The 27563-nt window shown below is 48.9% G+C and overlaps 1 protein-coding gene across 1 annotated transcript; it reads right to left on the bottom strand.

Annotated features, from left to right (window-relative positions):
* Positions 1-39: 39 nt before the first annotated feature.
* Positions 40-27563, bottom strand: ST6GAL2 (ST6 beta-galactoside alpha-2,6-sialyltransferase 2). Its single transcript, XM_019931294.3, has 5 exons — positions 26651-27563; positions 19220-19317; positions 17510-17611; positions 15001-15175; positions 40-4831 (listed from the first exon to the last, which is right to left on the bottom strand). The coding sequence occupies exons 1-5, from the start codon at positions 27516-27518 to the stop codon at positions 4578-4580; spliced, it is 1497 nt and encodes a 498-aa protein (XP_019786853.1). The 5' UTR covers positions 27519-27563; the 3' UTR covers positions 40-4577.

Here is a 27563-nt window from a genome sequence, read left to right as displayed (position 1 = left end):
TTGTGCAACTTCTACAAATTAAAACAGAAACTTCTAGACAAATGAAAACGTTTTATTTACAAGAAAAAAGTCTGTACACTGTGTACACGTAAAAATATACAAAACCAAACTAGAAAATATCAAAGTGTTAAAATGTGTACAAACACTTTTAAAAGGTGACTCCTGGAAAACCTCAAGCCTTAATTCGTTTGAAGAGTACACATCTCAATTTTAAAAATTATACAAAAAAATTCCCTAAGCTGTTAAAAAAGTTCACTGGTTTCCACCGGAAAAGCTTCATAAGGATTTTATCTAGAGTAAAACAGGCTGTGTGGTATCATAAATGTTAGGTTTTAACAGTTCCGATGCAGTTAATTTGTGTGAAACCTACCAAGTAAGAAGACTATTTTCCATAGAACCAAATAAGTGTTTCTTCCCCTAATCTTGCAAAAGCCGTGAACTCTACACCCATTACCCATCAAAGGTCAGAGTTCAACCAGACTTCCGGCAATGATGCAACCTTCAGGTCATAGCTCTGCCCTCAGCACCTGTTAAATATTTCTGCCAGACCTTTAAACGCAGCCGGAATGTGTGAAAGACACTGCGTGGGAAGACTGGACTTCTGTTTGACAGAAGGACATGTAACATTTGCTTACCTCTCTTAAAAAATTGGTGTTTGCATAATTAAAACAAAATTTATTGTAAACGTTTCAGAAATAAAGTTTGATGAAAAAGACAATATAAAATCAGCCATGTGTGTAGATATGTATATATACAATTATATAACTATATCTACATGCACACTTTCTATAACAAGAGTAAGAACTCTATCAACGTCTTTAATTCTTTAAATTCCATTAGCCCAAAGCCTGTAGAGAAATTTGTTGGATTTCCTCTTACTAAAAAGTCTTCACTCACTTAATAAAGCAAGAATCAGAACTTACAGTTTATTTCCTTGAAAGATAAATACCTTTCATTTACCAATTGTGTAAAATAATGCCCGAGAGATAGAAACATGCAGAATCATTTCACAAAGGAAATACCTGGAGTACAAAGCACGAGCCTGGACTCAGGTACACTTTCCCTAAGCACTGAATTCCTACACTCAGCTGCCCTCGTCAGCTGTGGAACCACTGGGCAAGAGTCCTAAAGGATCAGAAAGTGAGAAGTCGACACAGACAACCTGAGTGAATGGATTCAGACCCCATCTGGCCTGTGCATTCAGTCACGTGTTCCTCGATAGTCACCCCACCTCCCAGCTCCGTTTCTTCCCACAGCTAAGCAGCAATGAGACCAGGTCACTTTGGCTACCGGTCTCAGCCACGCACGGTGCCTTGATCTCTAAGAGAAAGGCTGGAGAGAGAGCGCTTTCATTATGTCATTTGTGCACACGAAATCCCTCCATCACCTACCATTACTCACGTGAGCCCGATCCCACTTCCGCAGCCAGATGGGACCTAATTAATTCAGTGATTGTAAGTGGTCCTGCCCGGAAGGGTCAGCCCACAACAGCAGGTATTAATCTGTTCCACCAGAATGAACCGGCTCATGATCATGTAACAGAGTAACCCGGGGCGGCTTTAAACCCTTGACTTCATTTCCCGATTTGGAAAAGGCTAACGCTCGTTTCAGCATTGCCTTGTGCAGATGCTACGGCTACCATGACAGAGGATTACTGGGGAGCCCAGGGGGCTTAAAGGTCGGGCTGCCGGCCGAGGGCGAGGGACACGTGGGGAGGAGGGGACCGAGGTTCCTTGAGCCCTGCGTCCCGCAGACGAGGGTAGACCCCGGGACGGACCGAAAGGTGAGCCTGAGCCCCGCGCGGGCTCTGAGGGGAGAGGATGCTTCCTTGCAACTCCTACCCGCCAACCCGCGGGCCCTGTGCCCTGTAAGGTGACACACAGGACCAGCACGGGTGTCCCTGGGGACAGTGAGGGCGCACATCTGTTAGACCTTCCGCTTGTACCTGGGCAAGGGCTGGGGAAGGGCCTGGATGCAGGCGAGTTGTTATTCTTGGTCCATGTTTGTTTCATTGTGGCAGTAGCAGCAACAGAAGATCGAGTGAAGTTGCCTCGAGATGTGAAGCAACGTGACCTCCTTCCGTCCTGAGAGTGAAGGCCACCTAACGGCTTGGGCTTATCAAACATCCCTCCTCAGCAGAGGGTGAAGGGCCTTGGAAGAGGCGAAGCCTGGAAGAAACGCAGCCGGGCGCCGTTCCCTGTAACTGGTCCGCGGAAAGCCGGGCGTTTATTGCCGTTCGTGGCATTTGAGGGCTTCGTCAATGTCTGGGAAAACACTGCCTCTTAGGGCCGATTTCATTCATTCTAGAAGCAGCCGGCACATCAACTAAAACCTCCTAACACTTTTAAGGAGTTAAACAATTTAAACTTTTAAATAGGAGAATGCCCAGCCCGCGTTGTATTAATACGTGTACCCCATTTTCTCAATGTTCAGCAGACCTTGGTTCCCAAGGGTCTTTAAGGCCATAATAAATCCAAAACTTTTAATAAAATTTTCTTTACTCTCTTCAACCTTGTAACCTTGGTGACACTGAAAGTACGTTTTAAAAGTACATGTGTCACAAAGGGTATCAATACTTAAAGATCTTTGCAGTGTTTTCTGGGGCTTTTGAACTTGAATATTTACATTGACCCCCCCATAAATTTTCTTCTACCCATGATCTCATGCCACCAGAGGGGGCTGCCCTGGACATAAGGAGGCCGGTAGGGAAATCCAGTAGGAAGATTATTACAGAACCTTCAGCGTCATGGGCCTCTGAAGGCAGAGCCTGGAGGGTCTGGGGGGGAACAAGGGTGGCTGGACTGCTCACCCCGTATCAGCCCCTTCCCAGTGCCCAGAGTCACTGAAATGTTACTCACCGGACACTGGACAGGAGCACGCTCTTTCAGGAAACCAGGAAGAAAAGTGGCCTGGCCACATCTCAGACGTAAGCCAACGTGCTGAACAGAATTACCATCCCTCCTCACAGATCCAGAAGCAAAGCTCGCAAAGTGGGCTTTGGTGGATATAGTCACGATTGAAGTTTTTCAGTGACACCCTCCTTCACTGTAACAATAAGCTGTAGGAGATGCTTGGGACCCAACCCGATTGCTGCTGAGTCTGGTTTCTGTCAGCCACGGTTGCTCAGGAAAAAAACTGATCCTGGAACAGAAAACCCTGCGCAGTAAACTCTCCTGACGTTCACACAACTGCGAAAGACGACAGATTTAATTAAGCTGCTCTCGTCATGGCCAAGAAGTCTTAACTGTACCACTCAGATAGGTTTTAGTTATAGATTGAAATCGCATGTTTCACTAAAAGGTATTCCAAAGCGTTTCTGTTTCACTACATTTACAGCCAAAAAAAAAAAATTGTTTTTTGATGTATCAGTGACAAAAGTTCAGATCACAACAAAAGCAACTGACCCAGCCAACACACTGGGATGACACTCCTCCCTCTCCCTGCCTCTCCCTCTGAAGCGTGTATTAATACTTATTTTCCTATTTGTTAAAGAGCAATGCTTTCACACAACTGTATTTAATTACATGGCTTTGTTATGTTGCTGACATAAAACAGGTAGGTGAAAACAAGGGTGGGATTCCTAAACATCTGTCTGTAGGAAGAATTAGTGAAAAACCGGTGTATCACCGTCAGGATCCCAATAGCTGATATTAACCTGCAAGAAAAAAGCATGAGAGAGACAGGTGTGCATCCCCAGAAGCACAGGGTGAAGCTAGAGGCTGGAGCCACCTCCCACCTCCCCCCGGGGGTGTCCTAACCGTCAGCACCTGTGGTTAGAAGACTATGGGGAGGGCTGGCAGGTGAGGCGGCCAGAGAAGTGGCGGCCCGGGGCCGTCCTGCCCTGGGCTACCCTGCAGCTCCCGATTTTGCATTTACCTGCCAGGGATGTTCCTGTCCACCTGGGGGCGTTCCTAGTCAAGAAAGGAAATATTGCAGGAAAACAAAGTGCTTCCCCTGTGCTGCTCTTGCGGGTTGGCTTTTTCTTGGATTGCGCAGGAGGAAGGCTTTATGGTTTTAGAAATGTGTCTGATACACAAAGAGCAAAGCCTTCGGTGGCAGCTGGGAGCAGAGATGGGGATGCCGAGGGTCAGAAAGCCCTCAAAGGATATACCGCGGATTCTGCTGTTAGTGTAAGCATGCCTGGGCGCTAATCCAGACGTTCGTCAGCAACTCTAGGCTCTTTCGTGACAAGTGCACGTACACGTGGCACAGTTGATGGGACATGTGCTGTCCCTCAGCATGGGTGCTTCCAGGTACAAACTGTGTCATCTATCAGGTGTATCCCTGACACCTGCTGAAACCAGCCCTAGTAAAGAGAAGACTAACATTTTCGAGCTATTTACCCATTTGTTATACATTTGCTTTTTTCCTAGCTATTCTTTACAAAAGTTTTTTGCAACTTTCTTGAGTTTATTTCTTTGAGTTCCACTTCTATATTCAAAGCAGTCGTAAATACTCAATGGCTTAGAAAGGGAAGGACCCCCGTGGCCATCACGAAGTCACAGCTGGCGACCGAACGCTGCGCCACCTCCAGGGCACCTTCCAGCATCTCCAGGACTCGGAGCCCGGCCAGCCCCTCAGGCTCCCGGTGGGCAGCGCACGGCCCGCAGCCCGGGCAGCACGACCTTGCCCTTGCGGTGCAGGTCGCCCTGGGCGCCCGTGTTGAGCCGCTGCACCAGCAGCTTCTCGTAGAGCAGCGGGTGGTAGGCGCCCAGCGTGCAGGCCGCGTCGTAGTAGGGCTCGTGGTAGTGGCACAGGTCCGTCTGCCTCACGGACGGGATGTACTCGTACACGTGCACCTCGCCGCACAGGCTCATCATAAGCAGGATGCCTGCAGGAGAGACCGGAGCTGTGAGCAACGCAGGATCCGGATTCCGCGCTCGTGTCTTCCCTGTCTGTCTACGCATCTCTGTGTCCTTCTGACCGTGACACTGGAATTGTCTGTTTACAGTCTGTCTTTCCCACCAGACAGCAGAGGATCTGAGGGTTAGGGCTGGGCCTCATCCATCTTTCTGTCACTAGTGGCGAGCACAGTTATCTGGTGGAGAGTTGGGGGCCCGTGCTTGTTGAATGACTATATGACCTGCTTTCTTGCTTTTTTAAAGGTAACGAGGTGGGGGACGTCTTTGAAGGGGCGGGGGCGGAGGGGCACGGCTGGGGCAGGAGATTCCTGCTCTGTGCCCCCTTCCTTGTCGGCTTCACTTTGTGGCTCTAACTTCCAGTGAGGGGCGTGCGTGCGGTTTGGGGGCTGGGGGCGTGTTAAGACGTGATGCTATGAAACATTCACTCGTCCACTTGACTGCTGGGGGCCCAGGAATGTGAGAAGAAAAGACAAAGTGATCAAACTTAAGGAAAGGACGGTCAGCGCCAGATCTGCATCCCCAAGTCAGAATATCATGTACCACCTTCGACATGCAGGTCCAACTAATGTGCAGCAGGACTGTGATATAACAAAGAAACACATGTTATAAAAAAACAGATGCAAAAATAGTTGCTTCAACGGAAAGAGATGGAGATACAGAGTTCAAAATTAATATTAAAATTATTTTTCTCACTGGAACTGTCAATATTAAAGTTGCTTTCTTTTTTTTTTAATGTTCAAGATAGCCATAAAACCATATGACCATTGAGCAGATCTCGTTCTGGATCTGTACTAAAGAGCTTTCTTTTCCTAGCTCCACCATCATCTTTGTTAACATTCTTTAAACTTAAAAAACATATGGACTTCCCCGGAGATCCAGTGGTTAAGACTCCACGCCTCCAATGAAGGGGGTGTGGGTTCGATCCCTGGGTGGGGAACTAAGATCCCACATGCCGCGTGGTGCAGCCAAAGGAAAAAAAAAAAAAACACGCCAAGAGGAAAAGAAAAGAAGAAAGTAACGCTTAGCCCTTTTATGAGAGGATATCCCTTGTTATGAAAAACACGTGAAGTCACACAGCTCCTGTTACAGACAAGGCCTCTCTGCAGAGGACGATTGTATTTCTAATTAATCAACTGTGCATGCAGCATGGAAATCCCCACAGCTGGAGAAAGTGCGGCACGAGGGGCCCAGGGGAGCAGTGGGAAGGGCCTGGTTTGCCTGGGGATCCAGAAAGGTCCCCAGGGAGGTGAGGCCTGAAGCCGCAGACACCATGTTGGGCGGGGCGGGGTGGGGGGAAGAAGAGGATGGGAAGCAGAAAGGACGACAGAGGGGACCCTGGGGTCCTGCTGAGAAGACGTTAGGATGCGCCTTGCGGGCCACGGAGCTGCTGTGGCTCAGAGTAAACCACGCCCCTAACGAGAGACAGATTCTTCAGGTCAAGGGCTAGGAAGTGACGCTGTTCCCAACAGCTGCGTCGAAACTTCAAGCCCCTGCTCAGGCCCCCTCTTCCTCCCAGCTCTGCGGGCTCCCTTCTCCCTCCCGCGTCCGTGGGCCCCGCCCACCGTGACCGTGATCCAGGAGAAGCCAAGAGAGAACCGAGGACCAGCGCCTGCTTCAAGTCACCGAGGGGGTGGGCACCAGCCCAGCCTCGCACAGGCGATAAGATCTCTGCCTCTTTTGTTTTCTTAAATTCTTTTTCAAATTCTTTTCCCACTTAGGTTATTACAGGATACTGAGTAGAGTTCCCTGTGCTCTACAGTTGGTCCTTATTGGTTATCTCTTTTAAATATAGCAGTGTGTACCCGTCAATCCCAAACTCCCGAACTATCCTGCCCCCTCCTTCCCCCCTGGTATCCCTGCTCTGTGTACGTTTCTCTTCATCATCACAAAATCACCCATGAGGAATTGACACAGTGGATGAGAAAGCCACGTGCCCAGAGAATTACATTCGTTTATTCCTGTGACTTTAAACCTTTGATGAGCAAGGCCGCCTCTGCCACGTGTGTCTCTGGGTGAGAGTCACAGGCCTGTGTCTGTGGAGCTGAGGACGCTTCAGTGTTTGCCCATCAGGGCTCGCGCTGGCCGCCCGCCCTCCCTTCCCTTCCCTGGGCGTGGCGTGTGGCCAGCTGTGCCCGAGGAACCACATCAAAGCATCCCAGAATCCTTCATGAAGGATTCATCCCTGAACGTCCTCCCTCCATATATTTATTACAACGGTTTTCCTGTAGCGCAGTGAAGAGGCTTCAAGGGTAACTTTTTTTTTCTTTTTTTAATAAATTTATTTATTTATTTACTTTTGGCTGCGTTGGGTCTTCATTGCTGTGCACAGGCTTTCTCTAGTTGCGAAGAGCGGGGGCTACTCTTCGTTGCAGTGCACAGGCTCTAGGTGCGCCGGCTTCAGTAGTTGTGGCACGTGGGCTCAGTAGCTGTGGTTCGCGGGCTTAGTTGCACCGTGGCATGTGGGATCTTCCCGGACAAGGGCTCGAACCCGTGTCCCCTGCATTGGCAGGCGGATTCTTAACCACTGCGCCACCAGGGAAGTCCCCTTCAAGGGTGTCTTTTGCACAAAAGCTTCTGATAAATGAGCGTGGAACTGTGTCTGGAAACCACACTCCCGTTACTGTCAGCCCAGAACACAGCCTCATCCACGGGGGCTGCGACCTGCGTGCACTAGCCGTCGCCTTTGCAACTCTGGTCTCCAAGTGGGAGAAGCCACTGTCATTCCTGAGAGATGCTGTTATCCTTCCTCGAAAGCAGTTCTCAGCCTTCAGCGTGAAAGGACGACCTGGCAGCTTGTTAAAATGCAGATTCCCGGGCTTGTCCCCGTCCCTAGAGACCTGGGTTCCCTGGTGTATGTTGGGGTACAGGAAATGGGGTTTTTTTTTTTTTTTTTGGCCATGCCACGTGGCATGTGGGATCTTAGTTCCCCCGACCAGACCAGGGATCGAACCCATGCCCCCTGCATTGCAAGGGCGGAGTCTTAACCACTGGACCACCAGGGAACTCCCAAGGAAACGGAATTTTTTTTTGTGGTACGCAGGCCTCTCCCTGCTGTGGCCTCTCCCGTTGTGGAGCACAGGCTCTGGACGCGCAGGCTCAGCGGCCATGGCTCACGGGCCCAGCCGCTCCACGGCACGTCGGATCTTCCCGGACTGGGGCACGAACTGTGCCACCAGGGAAGCCCCGGAAACGGAATTTTTAACAAGCATTCCTAAGCAACCTGTGGTGAAGGGCCATTAAAAAAATTCCCATCCATCACAGACCAATACTTCTGTAAAATACGCGAACAATGAACTACGAGAAGAATGATCACATATTAGGTTGCCATGCTATGTCAAATTGCTATAAAACCTTCCAAATACTTTCAGTTTCTACACTGATCTAGTCGTAGACTAATAACAAACGTTCCTGGACCAGTGCTGGTCTGCTTACCATGCTTGGAGGACCGGGATGGTCTCACACACGTATTCTTTGAAAAACTCTGCTGTAAGGATCCCGGAAGTGTCTCCTTAGTAGCTGACCATTCTGCATGTTAGACAACTAACCTGGAGTTGAACTGCTACTCCCACCCAAGTAAGAAGTCTGAGTAATTTCTCTAGGCGTCCTTGCCATCTACTTGGCCTCAAAGGTCTACTAAGTGCTCGAATCTGGTTACTGTTTTCTGGAAAGTTTTCCAGAGACAACGTTTCCTCTTACTGCTAGTGAACTACTATCAATACATTTTAAATCACGTATTTATTAAATAGACAATATAGATTTTGTCCTATGACTGGGCAAAAAGTTATGGTTTCACTGTGAGTAAATAGGTATATGTTTGCGTTTTCATATATACTTTATATTTTAAAGTGACTACTAGAGCTTCAGAAGTACTGACATTTGCTAGGTAGTGCACAGCCGTCCAAACTGAAGGCCGACAGAGGTTCAGGAAGTGTCTTATTTTGAGTCATCTGTGTGCATCCTCCTGGCTTTTGCATCTCATTTTGTGCTTCCGTATGAACTTGTGGGCTCCTATCACCATTAGCCTTGGTCCAGAGCATCCTAAAACTTAAGTTAGAGCCGAGTCTGCTCTAAGTGATCACGTGACGGCCAGCTGCGGTACTGACAGCAGAATCGGCCTGGCAGCGCCTTCAAAGGGAAGGGAAATCAGTTTATAGCTCATGGGTCCATGTGAAAGGGGGACAAGGTTTATGGACGCAAAGGTGGAGGATATTTTCTCTTATTTACATTTCTGTGGACGGCGTGGTCATTGCATTTGGCACACGCGTGCTCTGCTTATTAATCTATTAAGGCCGACATCACACATAAACTCGAGTGTAGGTTCAGACTCTGCCATTTAATAAATACTGAAAATCATTATTAAGTGTGGTTATATCTGCGCATCACTTTTCCTAGGAGTTAAGAGTACTTAGTCACACACAGAATCCTGAAGATGAAACTTCTTCATGTATTGCAAAGGGGGCCTAGGCAGACCTCAGTGTCAGGAGGGGTGTAACAGTCCTGGCACAGCTCGGGGCATGTGTATGGGGAGGAGAGACTGCGGGACCGATAGGGTTGGGACCAGACCGGGAGAGACCAGAGCTGTCAAGCACGGTTAGAAGCCTCTTCAGTTAAACTCACACGTGTATTCAACTGGGCACAGTGCTGAAAACTGGGAATTTGGAGAAAGTTTCTTTAAGGAAAAAACTAAGTAAATCCAACTAAAGAATGAAACTTTAAGTTTCACAGTAGGTGGCAAGCTCATAGCCTACAGTTCTTAGGACAACTTGAAGAAAGCGTCTTAACTACCGTACTGAGAACAACGTCTGACGTGCTGTGATGTTGGGCCCTGTCATCCACAAGTGACGTCAACACCAACACGTGGTCCTCAGATGTTCTCTGAGGTACACTGACAAGGTACCGTGCTGGGAGGCCCCAGCTCACTTCTGGGTTTGATGATTCGCTAGGAGGCCCCACCAGACGCAGCACACAGCCGATGATTTCTTACAGGCCTGCTGTGCCGGACGCACACCAGCATTCCAGACTCTGGAAGGAAGCAGGTGCTGGGCGTGGGCCCACTGCCGCATAAGCATCTGGGCACAGTGACCCACCCTGGCACTTAAGGGGGCCTCCCCAAACCCAGGCTCCCAGATGCCAGCCAAGGGCCAACCCCGCAACCCTGCAGGCAGTCAGGCCTGCCATGGTGGCTCTTTTCTGCACAGATGCCGTTTATACCTGGAAATTCACAGTATCACGTTAGCTCCTAATCATTTCCCCATGCCAAGCCGACACGGGGAATTCACAGCTGGTTATGCTAAAAATGTTTTTTTGTGTGTTTTTCATTTCCTTTCTTAGGACTGCTCAGGATTACCCAGAAAGCGAAATGAATACAGACCATCTAAGGCTGTGCTATTCAGTAAAGGATTTTTTAAACCATCACTTAAGGAACTTTTATGTTACATAATTTTGTTTATGGACTACCAAAAAGTAACTGCTTTCATCACTAATAAAATTTTACTGCTTTCAATGCGGAGCCGGACTTTTTGATGGGCGGATCAATACTGAGACACTTTCTAATGTATTTTTCGAAGCCAATCAAAATGGGTGTGCAGCCAGTGCTTAAAAATCTTTGAACATAATTCAGTTAATGTTAAGTTTTTACAAATGAGGAGGGATTCATTTGAAGAAAAAAAGTGCAAATTTTCCTGGGCAATTATGACTCAAGAGGCATTCATTTGCCAAATTATGGGTTTTAAAATATTGTGTAATTCAATGTAATTATCGAACCAATTAAAAAGCATTTCCACTGGTCTTAATAAAATGTCACATGCTATGACTCAGCATAACAAGCAGTATGTACACTCATTTATTTGTCCAAAACCTGGATAAAAAGCAAACTTCCACCCATGTTCAGATGATCACAGATCCTGAATGAATGAGGTTCCCTCTAAAACTCTACTGTGCACATATAGAGATGCCTTTGATATGCGTCAGAGTCCAGCAGAGTTTAATCATTGAGCCTTTTACCTTGATTGTGCTCAAACGAAAATTGTCTTACTTTGCACCTGGCAAAATATTTAAAGTAACAACACCCCAAATCATTCACGGTAAGAGAATTTTTTCCTTGATGAACGGATCCTTTTAACGTGGAGCAAAATAAGCTATGGATATAAACAGAACCTAATGCAAGTGACGGGAAAAATACTGGCTTTCATCCATTCCAGGTAACACTTGAACATAATCACATGTGAGGTAAACTAGAAATTTCTGAGACTGTCCAATAAAACACTGCAAAATATGTTTCTGAATGAGGGGTGAGGGTGAAAGGTTAAGCGTATCGAATATGCTGATCTAATGGAAATCTAGCAGGTATTCTGTGGTTTCCCCATAAATTCATCATAAGATGGAAAATTATGAGAACTATATTTAAGATTATTGAAGGAGCACAAATGACATTTTAAGTGATAATTCCAGAAAATATCTGTAATTAAAAGCTGGTTTGGAAATTTGCATTTCATGAAATAAAATAATTTAAGAAGCATCTACTATATTAAGTAAAATCATATAATGTGTAAATAATACTGGAAAGCCAAGCTTTTAGCTCATTTATATTGTATTATTCGATCAGGATTCACTGTTTAATGTGAATAGTGAATTTAAATGTAAAACATGTAACTAATAAACTTCCTGAGCACCATATGTGATCGATTTGACACACTCACAAATATGGATGTTAAGTAGCTTATTAGTTTGGGTTAATGTGTTACTCTTTTGTGTTAACATCTGAGTTTGGATGATATATCGGAAAATTAGAACCCCAAACTCAAAATAAAATGGAAAGGAAAGGAAGTTATGACTGGTTTTTAAGCATATTATTCTTGTGCATGTATTAACTAGGCTGAAATTATAGCGTTTGCATCGGTGAATTCTGGAAACATCACTTATGATATAATCAGTAGAGGCAGGACGAGGCGTTGGTGGTTTGTACAATAAAGGCCTTGTCACCTGTAGGCTAGAGGAGTCCCTGCTCTATGCTGCTGGTCGGGCCGGTGCACCAGGCCCGTCTGCCTGACGACGCTCAGCCCCGAGCCCCGGGGGGTGAAGCTGGGCCTCCTGCTTGGCTGGAGGCCCCACCACCTCAGGTGGCAAAACCATCCGGCCAGGCTGCAGGACCCCAGACGAGCTCACGGACCTTCTAGGACAACATCCGTCTGCATGAGAGCTACACCGCAACAATGGGATTCCAAGGAAACGATTCCCTGTCCTCATGCAGGCCACGGTGCGGTAAAACCCACCTCCTAGTACCAAAGAACGAGAGAAGACCTCCAGTATCCAACTGGGGATGAAAGAGAAATGTCCCTCATGTGTGAACAAGCAGCTCCCAGCGGGCTAAGGGTGAGGGTCCTAACAACGTGAAGGAGTTGCTCCAGAGAAACCGGTCCCACGGAGCATCGAAATCGCCTGGATCCGCGCTACTTCCTTCTAATTTAAAAAATACATGTGCAGTGCCAGAGGGGTAAGAATCCCTTCACTGCTGCTCTGGAGAAGCGGATGGTTCACGGCATACGTCTCTGATGCACTTACTATTGTAAGGCTGTCCTTCTGTGGCCCGGAAGGACAAATATGGCCTCTGGTCAGAATTCAAAGAAAAAGCGGTAAGTCGGCGCTTCCCAACGATGATCGACACGCCATACCCTTTGCTCAGCACTCATACTGCTGGGAGTTTAAATTCAGGAGACCTGATTGATGACAGCAAACATCTTCTATCACGTGTGTCCCCACCCACAGGGCAGTGTCCAGTGGGACCCTGGTACCTTCTCCATGAGCTCCCTTTCATCTTTTTGTGGTCAGCAGGACGCAGCGGTGCTGTCCTTTACAACCTTCCCTGTGGTGGAGACGGTCTCCGTCTACACTGCCTAGGACTGAGCCACCGGGAGCACGTAGCTTTGAGAGTTTGAAATGGGGCTCGTGCACCAAGGAAGAGAAGTTTTCCTTGTATTTAATCCTAATTAACTGAAATCTAAGCAGCCCCCTGTGGCTGGTAGCCGCTATACTGGACAGGACGGTGCTGGAAAATAACGATTGCGAACGGCCTGATAGAAAGGTGGTGTTGTGACTCCCTTTTCTCTCAGGAGCACAGGGACTTTCACACGAGTAAGTGACTCGCCCATGGTTGGAAACCCAGTGACAGCAGAGAAGGACTGTCGCTCAGCCCAGCCGCCACCCCTGCAGTGACATCCGACCGCAGTCCCCTTCATTCCGGAAAAGATGCCACCCAGGCAAGCAGCAGCCCCTGAAAACTCCAAACAAACGCTCAGCAAACAGCTGTGAAAGGAAGCTGTCCACAGGTGGCAGGATTTCTTTCAACACGTGAGGAAATAGTGTTCTCCAGCTGCGACTATGTCAGTGGAAACTTGCAAACTGCAGGTCGACAGTAAGGGTACCTGACAGCCCTCACTGGTCTCCCAAGCTCCTGCTGTAATCAGATATCGGCCACAGGAATTCACGGGGAGGCACGGATGGGAAAGAGGCTTGATCAGGTGGCCGCGTCCTGTTATGCTGTCTCAGCCTCATTCCACCCCCGTTACACGCGCTTCCCTAAGTCCGCAGGAGTCCGTGAAACCGCACAAAAGATACAGCACTTGGGCTTCCCTGGTGGCGCAGTGGTTGAGAGTCCGCCTGCCGATGCAGGGGACGCGGGTTCGTGCCCTGGTCCGGGAAGATCCCATATGCCACGGAGCGGCTGGGCCCGTGAGCCATGGCCGCTGAGCCTGCGCATCCGGAGACTGTGCTCCGCAACGGGAGGGGCCACAACAGTGAGAGGCCCGCGTACCGCAAAAAACAAAACAAAACAAAACAAAAAAAGCTCCAGCACTTAGGGTTTCGCAAAGTGACTTGGAAACAAAGCATCTTGACGGCATGACATAAAATGGGTGGGAGGAGCTACGCTTGAGGAACACAGCACGCAGCGTCGTTAATCTGTCTCGAATTCTGCGTAAAATATTTCAATTATAGTACCTCGAACCCGCTTCAAAACCCGCAAGCCTCGCTTCGGATACTCTGGCGCCTTGCATCCCTCACCACCCCGTGTCACCTCCACAAACGCTCCTTTAGTCATGGGGACCTACTGTGCACCCGAGTTAAGGGGCAGGGTGTAAATTCACCGGTTAGTGTGGAGAACATTAGCAGTGGTTTATGGACAAAGTTACTACCCTCTGGTTCCACTGTAGCTTTCATATGGCCAAGGGGATCTAAGACCTCCCTTAATATTACCCTATTCGGGTAAAACCAAGGAAATGTTGGGGCAAGAGGCTGAAACACAGGAAGAGAAGTGGGTTAAGACCACAAACTTGTGGATTGGAGCCTGGCTACAGAAAAATACACAAGAGCCTAGTGTGATGCCCTCGTTACAGGAAGTCCATTCTCAGACTGCAGCTGGCGGGTCTGCTGGAGACAGTGGGACATGGCTCTAGAATCCGGCTACGCAAAGCCCAGACCTACCAGGAAACTTGCAACGTCTGGGGTGTGGTCCTCTGGCCACAAACTCCCATCCTTCATCCGGGCCCACGTCAGCAATGTGCACGCAAGTGGGTGGTAGGTCCCAGGTGGCCCTGGGGTCTCCGGCCCTTGAGTCTCTCGGTGACCCACAGAGAGTCCCCAGGCCTCCACCCTGAGAAACCGCAGCTTCGACTTCCTGTCATTGGAACACTTGCCAGGAGCCCTGAGCTTCCGTCAAGGGTCCAACTCCCGCGAGGCCACCGCCTGCAGGCACACGGTCACCAGTCCAGCTGAGCCGGCCTCCCAGCTGTCCCCGCCGAGGGGCCAGGCAGGGGAGTGAGGCCACCCCATGACACAGCTGAATACCTGCAAGTGACCCCACGAGGCCTGTGGAACGAAGGGGTCACCCAGCCGGGCCCATCCTGACCCACCCGTCACGAAGGAAGGTAAAGCAGTCCTCGTTTCACCCTTGGAAATGTTGGGCTGGGGCGCGTGTTACAACCCACTGGGAACTGGGACAGTGTCTTTGCGCTGTTTTCAGTTCATCTGTTTTCCCTGTAAAGCCACCTTGTAGGCGCTCTTATCATCTAGCATGAATGTATACTTGTTAACCCCTAAGCCTCACCCCGCTGCCCAGCCATCCCACCTTCCGGCATCCACCTACCAAGGAAGCCCGAGGACGGCGGGTTCGGCTGGATCTTCTCCTTCGTGTTCTCCTGGATGATGTCCCAAAGCTGCCAGATAAACTTGGGGTGGAGAATGTAAAACGGTTGGTTTGGGTTTCTCTGCCGGTGCTGAACATACGGAGTGAACAGGTTGTAATCCGGCTTCTTGTACCACTAAGAGGAAAAAATAACAGAGGACCACGCCGTGAAAAGCCGGGCAGCGCCCACGTCGCGGGGTATTTAGAGGCTGAGGGGCCGGGCTGGGAGGGGATGCGGACCCCCTCTTCTGCAGGCATTTCCACACTGGATGAGGGGGTGAGTACAGAGGTGAGGTCTAGCCTGGGGGACTGGTGCCTTATTCTTTAGTAAAATGAGGGAGAAGGGCTAGGGCGGGGTCACTGGACTTTTCTGGAAAGGGCCAGATAGTAAACACATCAGGGTTTCAGAGCCATAGAGTCTCTGCTGCTACTACTGGGCTCTGCTGTGTATTTACTTGGAAAGCAGCCACCGAGGGTACAAGATGAATGGGCGAGGCTGTGTTCCAATAAAACTTTATTTACAAAAACAGGGGCACACCCCCCCAAAAAAAGAAGAAAATAAAAAACAAAAAAAAAAAAGGAAGGAAAAAAAGAAACAAAAAAACATGGCCGGATGGCCCATGGCCATAGTTTCAATCGCTGTGTTTCAGAAATATGTTTTCCCAATCTAATCTCTAGCGCAGAAAGATGTCAGTAATTGCCTGGGTCTTGGGTCGGGTCTGGGAGACGGATGGGTGGGCGCAGGGGACGCTGCAGCAGCAGAAAGATTCTGTTCCTTAATTGTGGTGCTGGATACAGGACTGTATACACTTGCTACTACCCATCAAAATGTGCACTTACATCGGTTACACAAAAATTACTGTAAGGAAAAAGTAAACAATAAGGTTGATTTAAAAAACAAGGCTTCAGAAGTGTCTCAGATGCCACCGAGAAATGGGGTTTGGAGGTGTGTGGGGAGAGGCTCAGCTCACGGGGCTCTGACAGTCCTTTCAAACAGACACCTCGGGCAAAGATGGGCTTGGATGAAGACCCCAAGGCACAGCCCCTGGTTGAATGGGGTCTGTGGCTTTAAAAATTTTGACAAGGATGGGCCAGATCATCTTTAGTGCACTGTGCCCCCAAACCCCGGGGCAGGGAGAGGGAAAGCAGGGGCCAGCAGCCACAGCCTCTCGTGGGTCCACCAACAGCAAGAAAGCTGTCAGAACTTAAAACCACAGAACCTCAGGCTGGAAGGAAGCTGACAAGTGCAAACACCCACTTGATGCCGGTTCTCAGTAGACGGTGTGTAGGAGAATCAACCAGAGAGCACTCTCGGAAACACACGTGGGGGCCTTCCCTGGTGGCGCAGTGCTGAAGACTCCGTGCTCCCAATGCAGAGGCCCCGGGTTCGATCCCTGGTCGGGGAACTAGATCCCACATGCATGCTGCAACTAAGAGTTCGCATGCGACAACTAAGGAGCCCGCCTGCTGCAACAAAGACCCAGTGCAACCAAATGAATAAATATTTAAAAAAAAAACAAAAACCCCACACATGGAGGCTGGATATGCCTGGATTCCTGGGAAATGGGCTCTGACGGATACTCTGAACAGTGATGATGCTGATGTGAACCCCTGGCTGAGAAGAGTCATAATCACGCCAGGTATGTGTCCAGCCTCTGTCTTAGGCTGCATGGTGACAGAATGCTCCTTCCAGAGGGACCATCGACTGTGGGAAGCTCTCCTGGATAGGTACCCCCTGGTGGGGTGAGCTCTGTTCCCACATTCATCTTAGGAAGCTGGCATCCTCTCGGGTCACGGCAGAACGAGTCCACAGACACTGGCACAGCTGACAGCCTCGCTCACGGGGCAAAACTAACCGATCTTCCCAGCCCCCTTTCAGAACAAGTGCGCTGGCTCTCCACGCCAGGCTTCACCAAAAGTAGAGAGGCCGTGAGTGTATCGGTAACTTGCTTATATGTTGATGGCTAGTAATAACCTTTACACTGTATCGTATAAGATTAAAAAGATTTGGAGGCAGAAGCCAAGAGGGGCACACTCAGGGAAAGCCCGTGACACGTTCCATTTCAATAATAAGGATTCGCAGAGGTTAGCCTTTCTTGCCAAGAACTTCCCATGTATTTCAAAAGGTCTTGTAACTACTTGAAAGGTGATGTAACCATCTCACAATGGAAAAATTCGGAGTTTAAGCAGCCCAAGCTCTGGTGTCGCTAGGACTTTCTGAACATCTAGACATTGTACATTTTTGTTTTTTAAATCCTCCAGAAAAATACTTTAGCATCAGAGGGACTTCGCTCAGCAAGGGTGCTACTGCAACCGGGACTCAAACCGTGTGAACATATGTGAATTTAATTCGCACCCACAATTGGTTTCATTCTGCCCGTCAAAGTTTAATCCCTGACTTACTCCCATTATGTATCGGTCAAAGGCGCTGTCTGACCCTCAAGGGTGGGGGCACCAAGGAAGTACTCACCAGGTGAAGATTTGCAGAATACGGAGCTGGGTCCCAGGCCACCAAGATGACATCTTTATACAATGAACTGTCAATGAAGTGATGCCTGGGGTTGGTCAGAATCTGCAAATACGTAGCAGAATCATTTCAAAACGAGGCTTTGGGCCTTCACAATTACATTTTAAAAAGAGGCAAAAATGTTAAAAAGGAGTTTTGGAGCAAGAAAAAACAAATGTTCCTCAGACTTTCTGGGGGAGGGAGAGAGGCAGGCTTTACATGCTAAGGCACTCAGGAGATATTTAGACAAAGGAGGGCTTTCTTTTTTAAGAAACGAACCAGGGATTTCCCTGGCGGTCCAGTGGTCAGGATTCTGGGCCTTCACTGCCGAGGGCCTGGGTTCAATCCCTGGCCGGGGAACTAAGATCAGCGCCACCGAAAACAGCAGCAGCCCTGGAGTCACCTAGAGGCCCCAGCTCCCGATGCAGCTCCCGGCTGAGTAGCCCCCGCCAACGACAGCTGCAGGCCTGGAAGGCCTACCGACTGCCAACCTCAGGACAAACTGGGCCCAGAGGCCAGGAGACTGACTGTCCCCGCTCTGGGGCCCTCTCTGGTCCTGAGTGAGTCCTTCAGTCTCACCTGCCAATCAGCTTTTGTCAACTATAGTCTGGGGGGAAAAGGATGCATTTGACTTGCTTCCTTTTTAAGATGGAATTTTCCCACACTGTTTGAGATGCCCTCTTTTGCTTCGCATTTTAGTATCTCTGAAGTTAGGGAGTATCTCACAAGGGACCTGTATTTTAGTATCTCTGAAGTTAGGGAGTATCTCACAAGGGACCTGTATTTTAGTATCTCTGAAGTTAGGGAGTATCTCACAAGGGACCTGTATTTTAATATCTCTGAAGTTAGGGAGTATCTCACAAGGGACCTGTATTTTAGTATCTCTGAAGTTAGGGAGTATCTCACAAGGGAGCTGTATTTTAGTATCTCTGAAGTTAGGGAGTATCTCACAAGGGACCTGTATTTTAGTATCTCTGAAGTTAGGGAGTATCTCACAAGGGACCTGTATTTTAATTTGCTGGGGCTTATCTTCCCCTGTCTTAAAAGCTGTTATCAGACAGATGAGGAATCTTCAATCAGTGGCGTCTCTGAATTCAGGAAACCGGGGCCTGTTTCTCACCTCTGTAGGCTGTGAGCCCAGAGCCCGACGAAGAAAGTTGATCTTTGGTTCTGCAACAAACGCACCCTAAATCGCTCATCACCCCATTTTTTTATACCGTTTGAAACTCTAGAAATTGTGGTTTGTTCTGAGGCTAATTTTGCTATGAATTTTGGAAAACATTGAGAACATACAAAAAAGACATATTTTCCTTTTTAAAATGTTCAATAACAAAGTAAAGTTTCTGAGCTGTTCTTCTGACCCTTGAATTCTGTTCCTTTGCTTTTCTCCCCTCCATCCCCATGATTTACTCCGTTTACCTTTCTTTTCCTCAGTTCACAAAATGCAATATGCATATATATTTGTACCTCTACTCTGATTTTTCCTTTTGATCTTATTTACTCTTTTTTGCTACTCACAGCACACACGAATTCCCATTTCTCTGCATTTTTCCTAATTCTTTATAATTACAAGACTTTTAGAAATAAGCAAGGTCGTGGTCATGGATAACTGGCTGATTTCTCTTCATTCACCCACTTAAGCTACTTACCTATAAAACAGTCCACCCATCTTACCTGGGAATTAATGATGCGGACGGTGGTTTTATTTCCAACATCCTTCTCGTAGCCACGTGTAGGAGCAGAGTTAAATCTCAAAACTGCATCGTGGGAATCTGAGGGCACATAAGTGACAAACTTACTTCTTTTTTTCCCTCTGCATAAAAATCAGCATATAATCTAGGAAAATATCTTAAAGCAAACCTTTCAATACCTGAAGCTAACTAGACCCCAACAAGATTCAGATACCCACACACACACTGTTTGGCATCCTATTTACTTAGGATGAGATCCTGGCTGGGGGCAAATAAACATAAAAACACATCAATCCGTTACAAGTGGCCCTCTATCCTCTAAGTTATAGTTAGATACTTGGTATGTGTTCACGGTCTTTAAAGACATGCTTTACACAGGAAATTTCGAGACATATGTGTGTATCTAGACTGCTTTGTGGAGTCTAATGTGTTTCCCAGAAACAGGGCTGAAAGCAGAGTTAAATCAGCGATAGGGAATTTCTATGCGATTTCTTCAGCTTCAAAAACCCCATGCACGTTCCTGATTTAACTTGGAGCAAACAAGAAAGCCCGTCTGTGAGAGAGTGAGAAGTGAGATCACGTATCTCTGATTCGTCAAACACCCAAAGCAGCGGTTCTCACTTTTTGGTCTCCGGACACCTTTACACTCTTGAAAATTACTGACAACCCAGAGGCCTTTTGTTTATCTGGATTACAGATTTCAGAATATATCACATTAGTGAGTAAAACAGAAAACTTGTAAATGTTTATTTATTAATTTATCTGTAAAATACATTTTTATGAGAAATAACTACATTTCGAAAAATAGTGAGAAGGGCACTGTTTTAAATGTCTGCAAATCTCTTTAACGCCTGGCTTTTTAGAAGATAGTTGGTTTCATATACCTGTTTCTCTATTCAATCTGCTGCAATATATTGCTTTAGTTGAAGTATATGAAGACTCAAGATATATCGTTGAAAATGGTGGGAGTATTTCAAGAGTCTTTCCAGATGACTAGGAATATTCTCCTCTGATACTTCATCGTAACTCCACAAGAGCTAGTTTCTGAAAGGTTAGTGGCAGTGTGGAATGTGAAACAGTATCAATTTTTGTGCTGTTACATTAAAAAATCCATTAGTTAATCTTGCTCTTAAAATGGATGATTCATCAAAAAAAACCCCAAAAAACGAACGACCCAGTCAAAAAATGGGCAGAAGATCTAACAGACATTTCTCTAAAGAAGACATACAGATGGCCAACAGGCACATGAAAAGATGCTCAACAGTTGCTAATGGAGAAATGCAAATCAAAACTACAATGAGGTACCACTCATACAGGCCAGAATGGCCATTATGCAAATGTCTACAAATAAGAACTTCCCTGGTGGTCCAGTGGTTAAGACTCTGTGCTTCCACTGCAGGGGGTGCAGGTTCGATCCCTGGTCAGGGAGCTAAGATCCCACATGCTGCACAGTGCGGCACGGCCAAAAGTTAAAAAAAGAAAAGTTTACAAGTAATAAATGCTGAGAGGGTGTGGAGTAAAGGGAACCCTCCTACACTGTTTGGTGGGAACGTTAAGTCGGTGCAGCCACTATGGAAAACAGTATGCAGGTTCCTTAAAAAACTAAAAATAGAGTTGCCATATGACCCAGCAATCCCACTCCTGGCCATTTAGTTGGAAAAGACAAAACTCTAATTCAGAAAGACACACGCACCCCAATGTTCACAGCAGCACTATTCACAACAGCCAAGACATGGAAGCAACCTAACTGTCCATCGGCAGATGAATGGATAAAGACGATGTCGCACATATATACAATGGAACACTACTCAGCCATAAAAAGAGTGAAATGATGCCATTTGCAGCAACATGGATGGACCTAGAGATTATCACACTAAGTGAAGTAAGTCAGACAGAGAAAGACAAATATATGATATCACTTATATGTGGAATCTTTAAAAATGATACAAATTAACTTACAAAACAGAAATAGACCCACAGACAGAAAACAAATTTATGGTTACCAAAGGGGGAACGGGTGGGGGAGGGATAAATTAGGAGTTTGGGATGAACATACACACACTACTATATATAAAATAGGTAACCAACCAGGACCTACTGCATAGCACAGGGAACTATATTCAATATCTTGTAATAACCTATAATGGAAAAGAATCTGAAAAAGAATATATATATATGTATGTGTAACTGAATCACTTTGCCGTACAGCAGAAACTAACACAACATTGTAAATCAACTATTGCGTTGGCCAAAAATTTCCGTAAGATGTTATGGAAAAACCCGAACGAACTTTTTGGCCAACCCAATATATTTCAATTAAAAAAATAAAGGATGATTCATCCATGTGTATTTTGTAACACTGTGCAGCGGTCATTTGGAAGCTATCAGTTCAGTAAGTAATGCAGATCTTTCAAATACTGAAGCATTTCATTATAAAGTATCAAATATCATTAATGTCGCCACGGATCTCATCACTTTTTAAGTTTGGGAAGCCTCCAAGCTCAGGGTTGAAAGCTTTAATTTTATCACTGGCAACAAACACTGTCAGTTATTTTCCTGAAAGTCGAGGCTTCCTTCCTTCCTTCTTGAGAAAATGCCTGCCAAATGCCTAAGTCTAATTTAAGTGCGTCCATCAGTCAGTCTGTTTCAAGTATGGTTGTGTTTTGTGACAGAAGCGCCTAGTGCCACTCACAGCTCAATCACATCGGTGCCCTTCCGTCGGGGGTTGGTTGGCAGAAATGCTTTCATGTTATTTCCCATTTGGTCTTAAAAACACATGTACTTCAAAGGCTGAACTCTCATCAAACTAACCATTTGTACTGCTTCATTAAGGACATCCATACGTGGAGCTGGCATGCTTTGCTCTCACTGCTAAGCTTGGCAGGAAAACATCCCGTGAGGACTAGTATAGTGGGTACCACTGCCTCGATCTGTGCTAAGAAGCAGTTTTATCCACTGTTGCTCCTGCATCATCCGTTCCGATGTCAACAGTTAAAAAGACCTCCGAGTACTATGATGAAAATTGTTCTCACCTTCTGAGCCCCCGAAAGGCCAGACACTATGTGACCTGCTCACCTGGGGCAACTCTCCCATAGGCAAGGAGTGAGGGGGGCCTCCCGGCACTCAGAGGTAACCAGGATAGCACCAGGGCAGGAAGCAGGATGCTGGCACTGCTGGACCAGTGCTCCCACTGAACCACGCCACCCTTAGATACAGCCTCCGTCTAGAGGTAAGGTGAACAAACTGAGGTTGCCAAGCAGTGGGTGCATTTCTAATTGATTACGTAGAAATTCCTAATGAATCGTATCACCCCGGACAATGTCCCAGCTTTTAAAAGCTGGTGTTCTACACCGAGGTGTGTTTTAAGCCTTAGAACAACTTGACAAAGGACAGGGCGCAGAAAGGTAATCTAGGTTCACTCCTTTGGAAGTCGCATGAGGCTGAAGAGTTAAAAGGTCAGTTTCATGGAGGACACAGAGAGGTAGGTAGGGACGGGGCTGCTGTGGACGAGACTGAACTTCCCCCAGCTGGCCGGGAGAAGGAGGGACCAGGATGGGAGGGGGCGTGTGGGGACGACGAGCTGAGAGAGCCCGTCACATGGACACATTCGTAAATGTGCACCTGGGCGTGCTTCTCCCAGGTAACCACCTGCGAAACTAAGCTGTCCGTTCACATTTAGAGAGGGAGGAATGATCAGACAGCCAGCACAGGGGAAGAAAGCAAAGCGTCATTTTTGGAGACGGCATCTCCAGGCTAGAGCCATTTCCCGTTGACCTTGAGAGCAGAGCCAGGCTAAGAGCATCACTGAGGAAAGATGAAAACCCTGCAAGGAGCAGCCAGCCAGAAGGCACAGCAGCACGAAATCCCTGCCCAGTCCTGGGCACTGCGTCCCCACCGCTCCCTTCCCTTCCCGAGCGCAGGAATCTGCAAGGGCAGCCAGCGCCTTGTCTTTGGGGAACGGGGAATGGCCTGCCCAAGAGATGATTCTCCTCTCCCCCAAACCCACCGCCCTGGTCTGTCTCACCTCACTGGGGCTCCTGCAACGTGCTTACTCCAATCTAGGCTCTGGAGCAATCTTTCCAAAATGAAACACTGACCCATCACTCCTCTGCTCCAAAGATTTCAGTACCTCTGCACCGCGAGGCCAAGGGGCCAGAGCTGGAGTTTCGGGGACCCAGACTGGAGTTCAAATCCGGCTCTACCCTCTGTGTCTCTGGGTACCTTGGTTTCCTTACCCATAGAACAGGAATAATCGTGTCTGTCACTTGGCATCGCAAGGCTTGTTCATAGATAAAAGCACTGAGGATGAGAACTTCCCTGCAGTAAACACCCTCTAAGTGCTATCTATTATTACAATCATTATGAGAAGTCTAATTTCTGGGGAATGACATCCAAGAGCATGAAGTGGCTGACCTCCTGCCCACCCGTCCAACTTACCTGTCTGCTCTCTACCCCCAGCCCATAGTGGTCCCCAGCCCTTATCACCCACACACTGTGCTGTTTCTCATCCAACTGCTCTGCTGGCCTTTGGCCTGGATTCCCCTCCTCAGACGTCTGCCCTCGCGGTGGGGTGGGATTCCGCGGTCATGTCTTCCCTGTCTGTCTGCGCATCTTTCTGTCCTTCTAACCGTGATATTGGAATTGTCTGTTTACAGTCTGTCTTTCCCACTAGCAAGCTGAGGATCTGAGGGTTAGGGATGGGCCTCATCCATCTTTCTATCACTAGTGGCGAGCACAGTATCTAGTGGAGAGTTGGGGACCCATGCTTGTTGAATGACTATATGATCTGCTTTCTTGCTTTTTTAAGGTAACAGGACGCCAAATCCCAAGCTCGCTACGGGAAGATGCCCCCTCCCTACACAGCCTCCTCCCTACCCTCCCATTTCCCATACACTTCCCAGAATCCTAGTTTCAGGTAACAGATCCTGACCTCCCATTCAAGGTGACAGCTGTAAGTTCAGAGTACTTTTCTCATCTGCAGTGTGTTTCCACGGGATTGCTGCTACTGATCTCACTACCAAATTATTATTATTTACAGGAATGGCTGAAAAAAGATCATCTCACCATTCTAGAAAAGAATGTTCCATGTTTCCAAAACAGTTCAGTTTGCTTTCCAATAACATATTCAAAGTGGAGGTGTTTAAACAATTACAACGTATGACTCAGTCTAACAGGACTGGGAAACAGGACGGCACTGCCCAGGCAGCAGCCAGCAGAGCCACTTGCAACCCTGGCGCTTCCCTGGTCCCCTGGCAGGAGGGGGGGGGGCAGGGGCTGAGCCCTCAGGCAGGGAGGGTAGGGGGGGCAGATGGGGCAACCCGCAGGAACTTTTCTAGCTCTGCCCTCAGTTTTTCATAAAACCACAACCTCGTGCAAGACTTCTAATCTTCACTTAGCCGATTCACAAGTAGATGCTTAGGGATGAAGACAGAGTTAGCTAAATAGTACAGCATGCCCGCTTCTGAGTTTCCTGAAGGACTCTGCTCTGTGAATTTGTTCTCACTAGGAGAGGTGTTAACAACTGTGTGTTGATAAGCCTCTGTATGTTCAGGGGAGTCGGAAGGAGAAATGTCAGCACATGGCAGGCACAAGGGCTGATGCTGAGAGATGCCAGCTTCTAAAAAAGCGAGACTTCTTGTCTTTACGGGTTGAACTGTTACGTTACATACTCTTAAAAAGGTATCGATGGCTATAAAATTGGACTCAAAGGAACTGAGGCAAAACAATAGAGAATTTAAAAAATTTTCTGAGTGTGTTTGTTCTTCAGTTACCTTTCTACGATTCTAATCGTGAACCTCTGTATAAGTGCAGACGCTATCAATTAAATGCGGATACTAGAAACTAACAAAGATAACTGACGTGTCATGTTCCCCAGAAATGGGGAACTCCCAGTCTCTTTCACACTCTCTTCCAAATTCTGAATAGAGGAGAGTTTACAAGACTCCGGTCAGGGGTATTTACACCAGAATAAAGAGCAAGGGAATTCTCCCAGGCAGGTGAGCGCAAGGCAATGTGCAGCTATGATGCAGTGGGGCTTCAAGCAAAGCAAAGCAAAAAAAAAAAAAAAATCCCAAAGCAAGTCACCACCTGCTCTAAAGCTGCTTAAATTCCTTCTGTCATGATTAATCATGGTCTTCGAAAACCAGGGAGAAGTGTGGCTTTACTTGGCCCTGGGGGCCTCTGAACCAATGCTCCTTCCTAATTGGTAGCAGCCGCGACTCGGCTTGGCCGCAAGCTTGTGTGACACACACACAGCGTGATTACGAGTCTACTTAACGTCAGCTCGGGGACACTGACACCCCAGGCTGCGAGTCCAGACCTGGGCCTTGTTTTTCCAACTTCTTAAAAATTTCGCATTCAGCCTCATTCCCAAGAGCCAGTGGGAGGAGGTCTGGGCTGTGCAACCTGATGATAAGGGTGTCGCCCCATCTCAAGACGGCTCTGGAGTATCGGCTACTCCTCGAGGACACGGAACAACGATTCCTTTCTACCAAGTGGGCAGTGCCCCCTGAAGGTCACGTCCAGGTCAGCCACCTGTGAGGATGTGTGAGGGCAGCACCAGGGTGGGCTGGGCACTGAGGGGACTCAGGGGCATCAGGCTAGACTGCAGGTTCCCGGGGAAGCAGGGGCCCTCCCGAGCTGCCAGCCCCGCAGATGTGGGGCTTCAGGCAGCAACATCAACTCTCATCTGCATCTCCAGCCAGCCTGCCTTCCTGCCCTGCAGACTTCAGATCTGCCAGCCGCTAGGACGGCAGGGGCAAGGCCTTAAAATAAATCTTTCTCTCTACACGGATCCCACCGGTCTGTTTCCCTCGAGAGGCCAGACTAACAGGGGTGTTCTCCAGGGCTCAGGAATGGATTTGAAGACAGTACAGAAGGGAAGATGGAAGCCCAGGCTGCAGCTGGGGCCCAGAGGCTGGGTGTGTGCCAGCCTTGGAGGTGACGGTGCCCACCAGATCAATGCTCTCACCAGCTGTCGGGCTCTCCGCAGAGCCCAGGGACAGGGATTTAGTCCTTGAACGAGTGACAATTATCATCCTGCAAACTCCTGTTTGGAGCTGCCCCTTAAGGCTCGTCGCCCGGTGGGGTTTCCCCTGCGCTCCTTCCTGCTCCTGCCACATTAAGGGGTCATCAGGGGTGCAGGCTCGGCTGGGAGCTGTCAGTGCACAACGTGGGCTCTGCAGGAGGTGGGTCCTGAGACCGGGCCGGTGAGAGGGCCGCGGGCTTCCCTTTCCCGGGCCCCCAGCTCCTGGGAGGATGCCCGTCTCTGCTCTGAGTCTCTGCAAAGGAGACCTCTGCTGGGATTCCACCCGCCGGGGGTCATTCAGTCCCAGGGAAGGAAGAAGACCTAAGACTTTCCGGAAACACAGCGCAGGAGCGGCCACCCTGGGGGCGGGGGGCCGCGGGGACCCACCTATCTCTTCGCCCAGGGACGAGTTGAGGATGGCGCCGGCCGACGTGACCACGGCGCAGGTCCGGAGCCCGCGCGGGAGCAGCCGGCCGAGCGGCACGGCGGGGACCAGGGCGCGCCAGCCGAGCGCCGAGAAGGGCGGCTCGCTGCCATCCAGGGTGCGCACCCGCACGCGGCCCCGCAGGGCGCACAGCAGCTCCGCGCGGCTCCGCCCGGCCGCCCGGCGCCCCCGGAAGTTCACGCCGTGCTTGTTGGCGCGCAGGTAGGCGCCCATGGCCTTCTGCAGGCGCGGGTGCAGCATCCGCGCCGACGCGTCGCCCTTCCAGAGCCGGCGCAGGAGCGCCCGGGACGTGGACGAGTACAGTCGCTGCCCGTCCTCGCCCACCCCGGGCGCCGCGCTCCGGCTCTGCCTCCGGGCCCCTCGCTTCGCCCACCGCCCCCGGGCGCGGCGCGCTAACAGAGCTCCCTCCGGGCCCCCCGACGTGCCCGGAGCGGCGTCCTCCGGCGGCAAAGCGCTTTGCGATGTTCTCCCCGTCTGGGGCGAAAGGAAGTCGTCTTCATTTTCAAAGCCGTCTGGGGCCCACGCCCGCAGGTCGCCTGGCCCCGCGTGCAGGGGGCCATACGGGTGTCTGCGGGGCAGCCCCCTGCGAGCGTCCGCGCCCTCGGGCAGGCCCTCCGAGGCGCCCATGATGGCCCGCTGCCTTCCCTGCGCGGGCAGCAGCCTCCTGGTCTCCAGGAAGGAGAAGGAGCTGGGCGCGGGCTGGGCAGGGTTGCTGTCGGTGAAGTACAGGAAGATCGCCAGAAAGAGGAGACCCCAAGCGAATATCCCGCAGAGCATTCCTTGTCTCCATTGCTTCAAGTGTGGTTTCATGGCAGGTCTGCGGGGTCAGCACCTGGAGTCCCGAGGCGGCGGGAG

Source organism: Tursiops truncatus, chromosome 14, assembly GCF_011762595.2.
Source record: "Tursiops truncatus isolate mTurTru1 chromosome 14, mTurTru1.mat.Y, whole genome shotgun sequence".
NCBI lineage: Eukaryota > Metazoa > Chordata > Mammalia > Artiodactyla > Delphinidae > Tursiops > Tursiops truncatus.
Note: the sequence above shows the minus strand (reverse complement) of the source record. Positions and strands in the feature narration are given on the sequence as shown.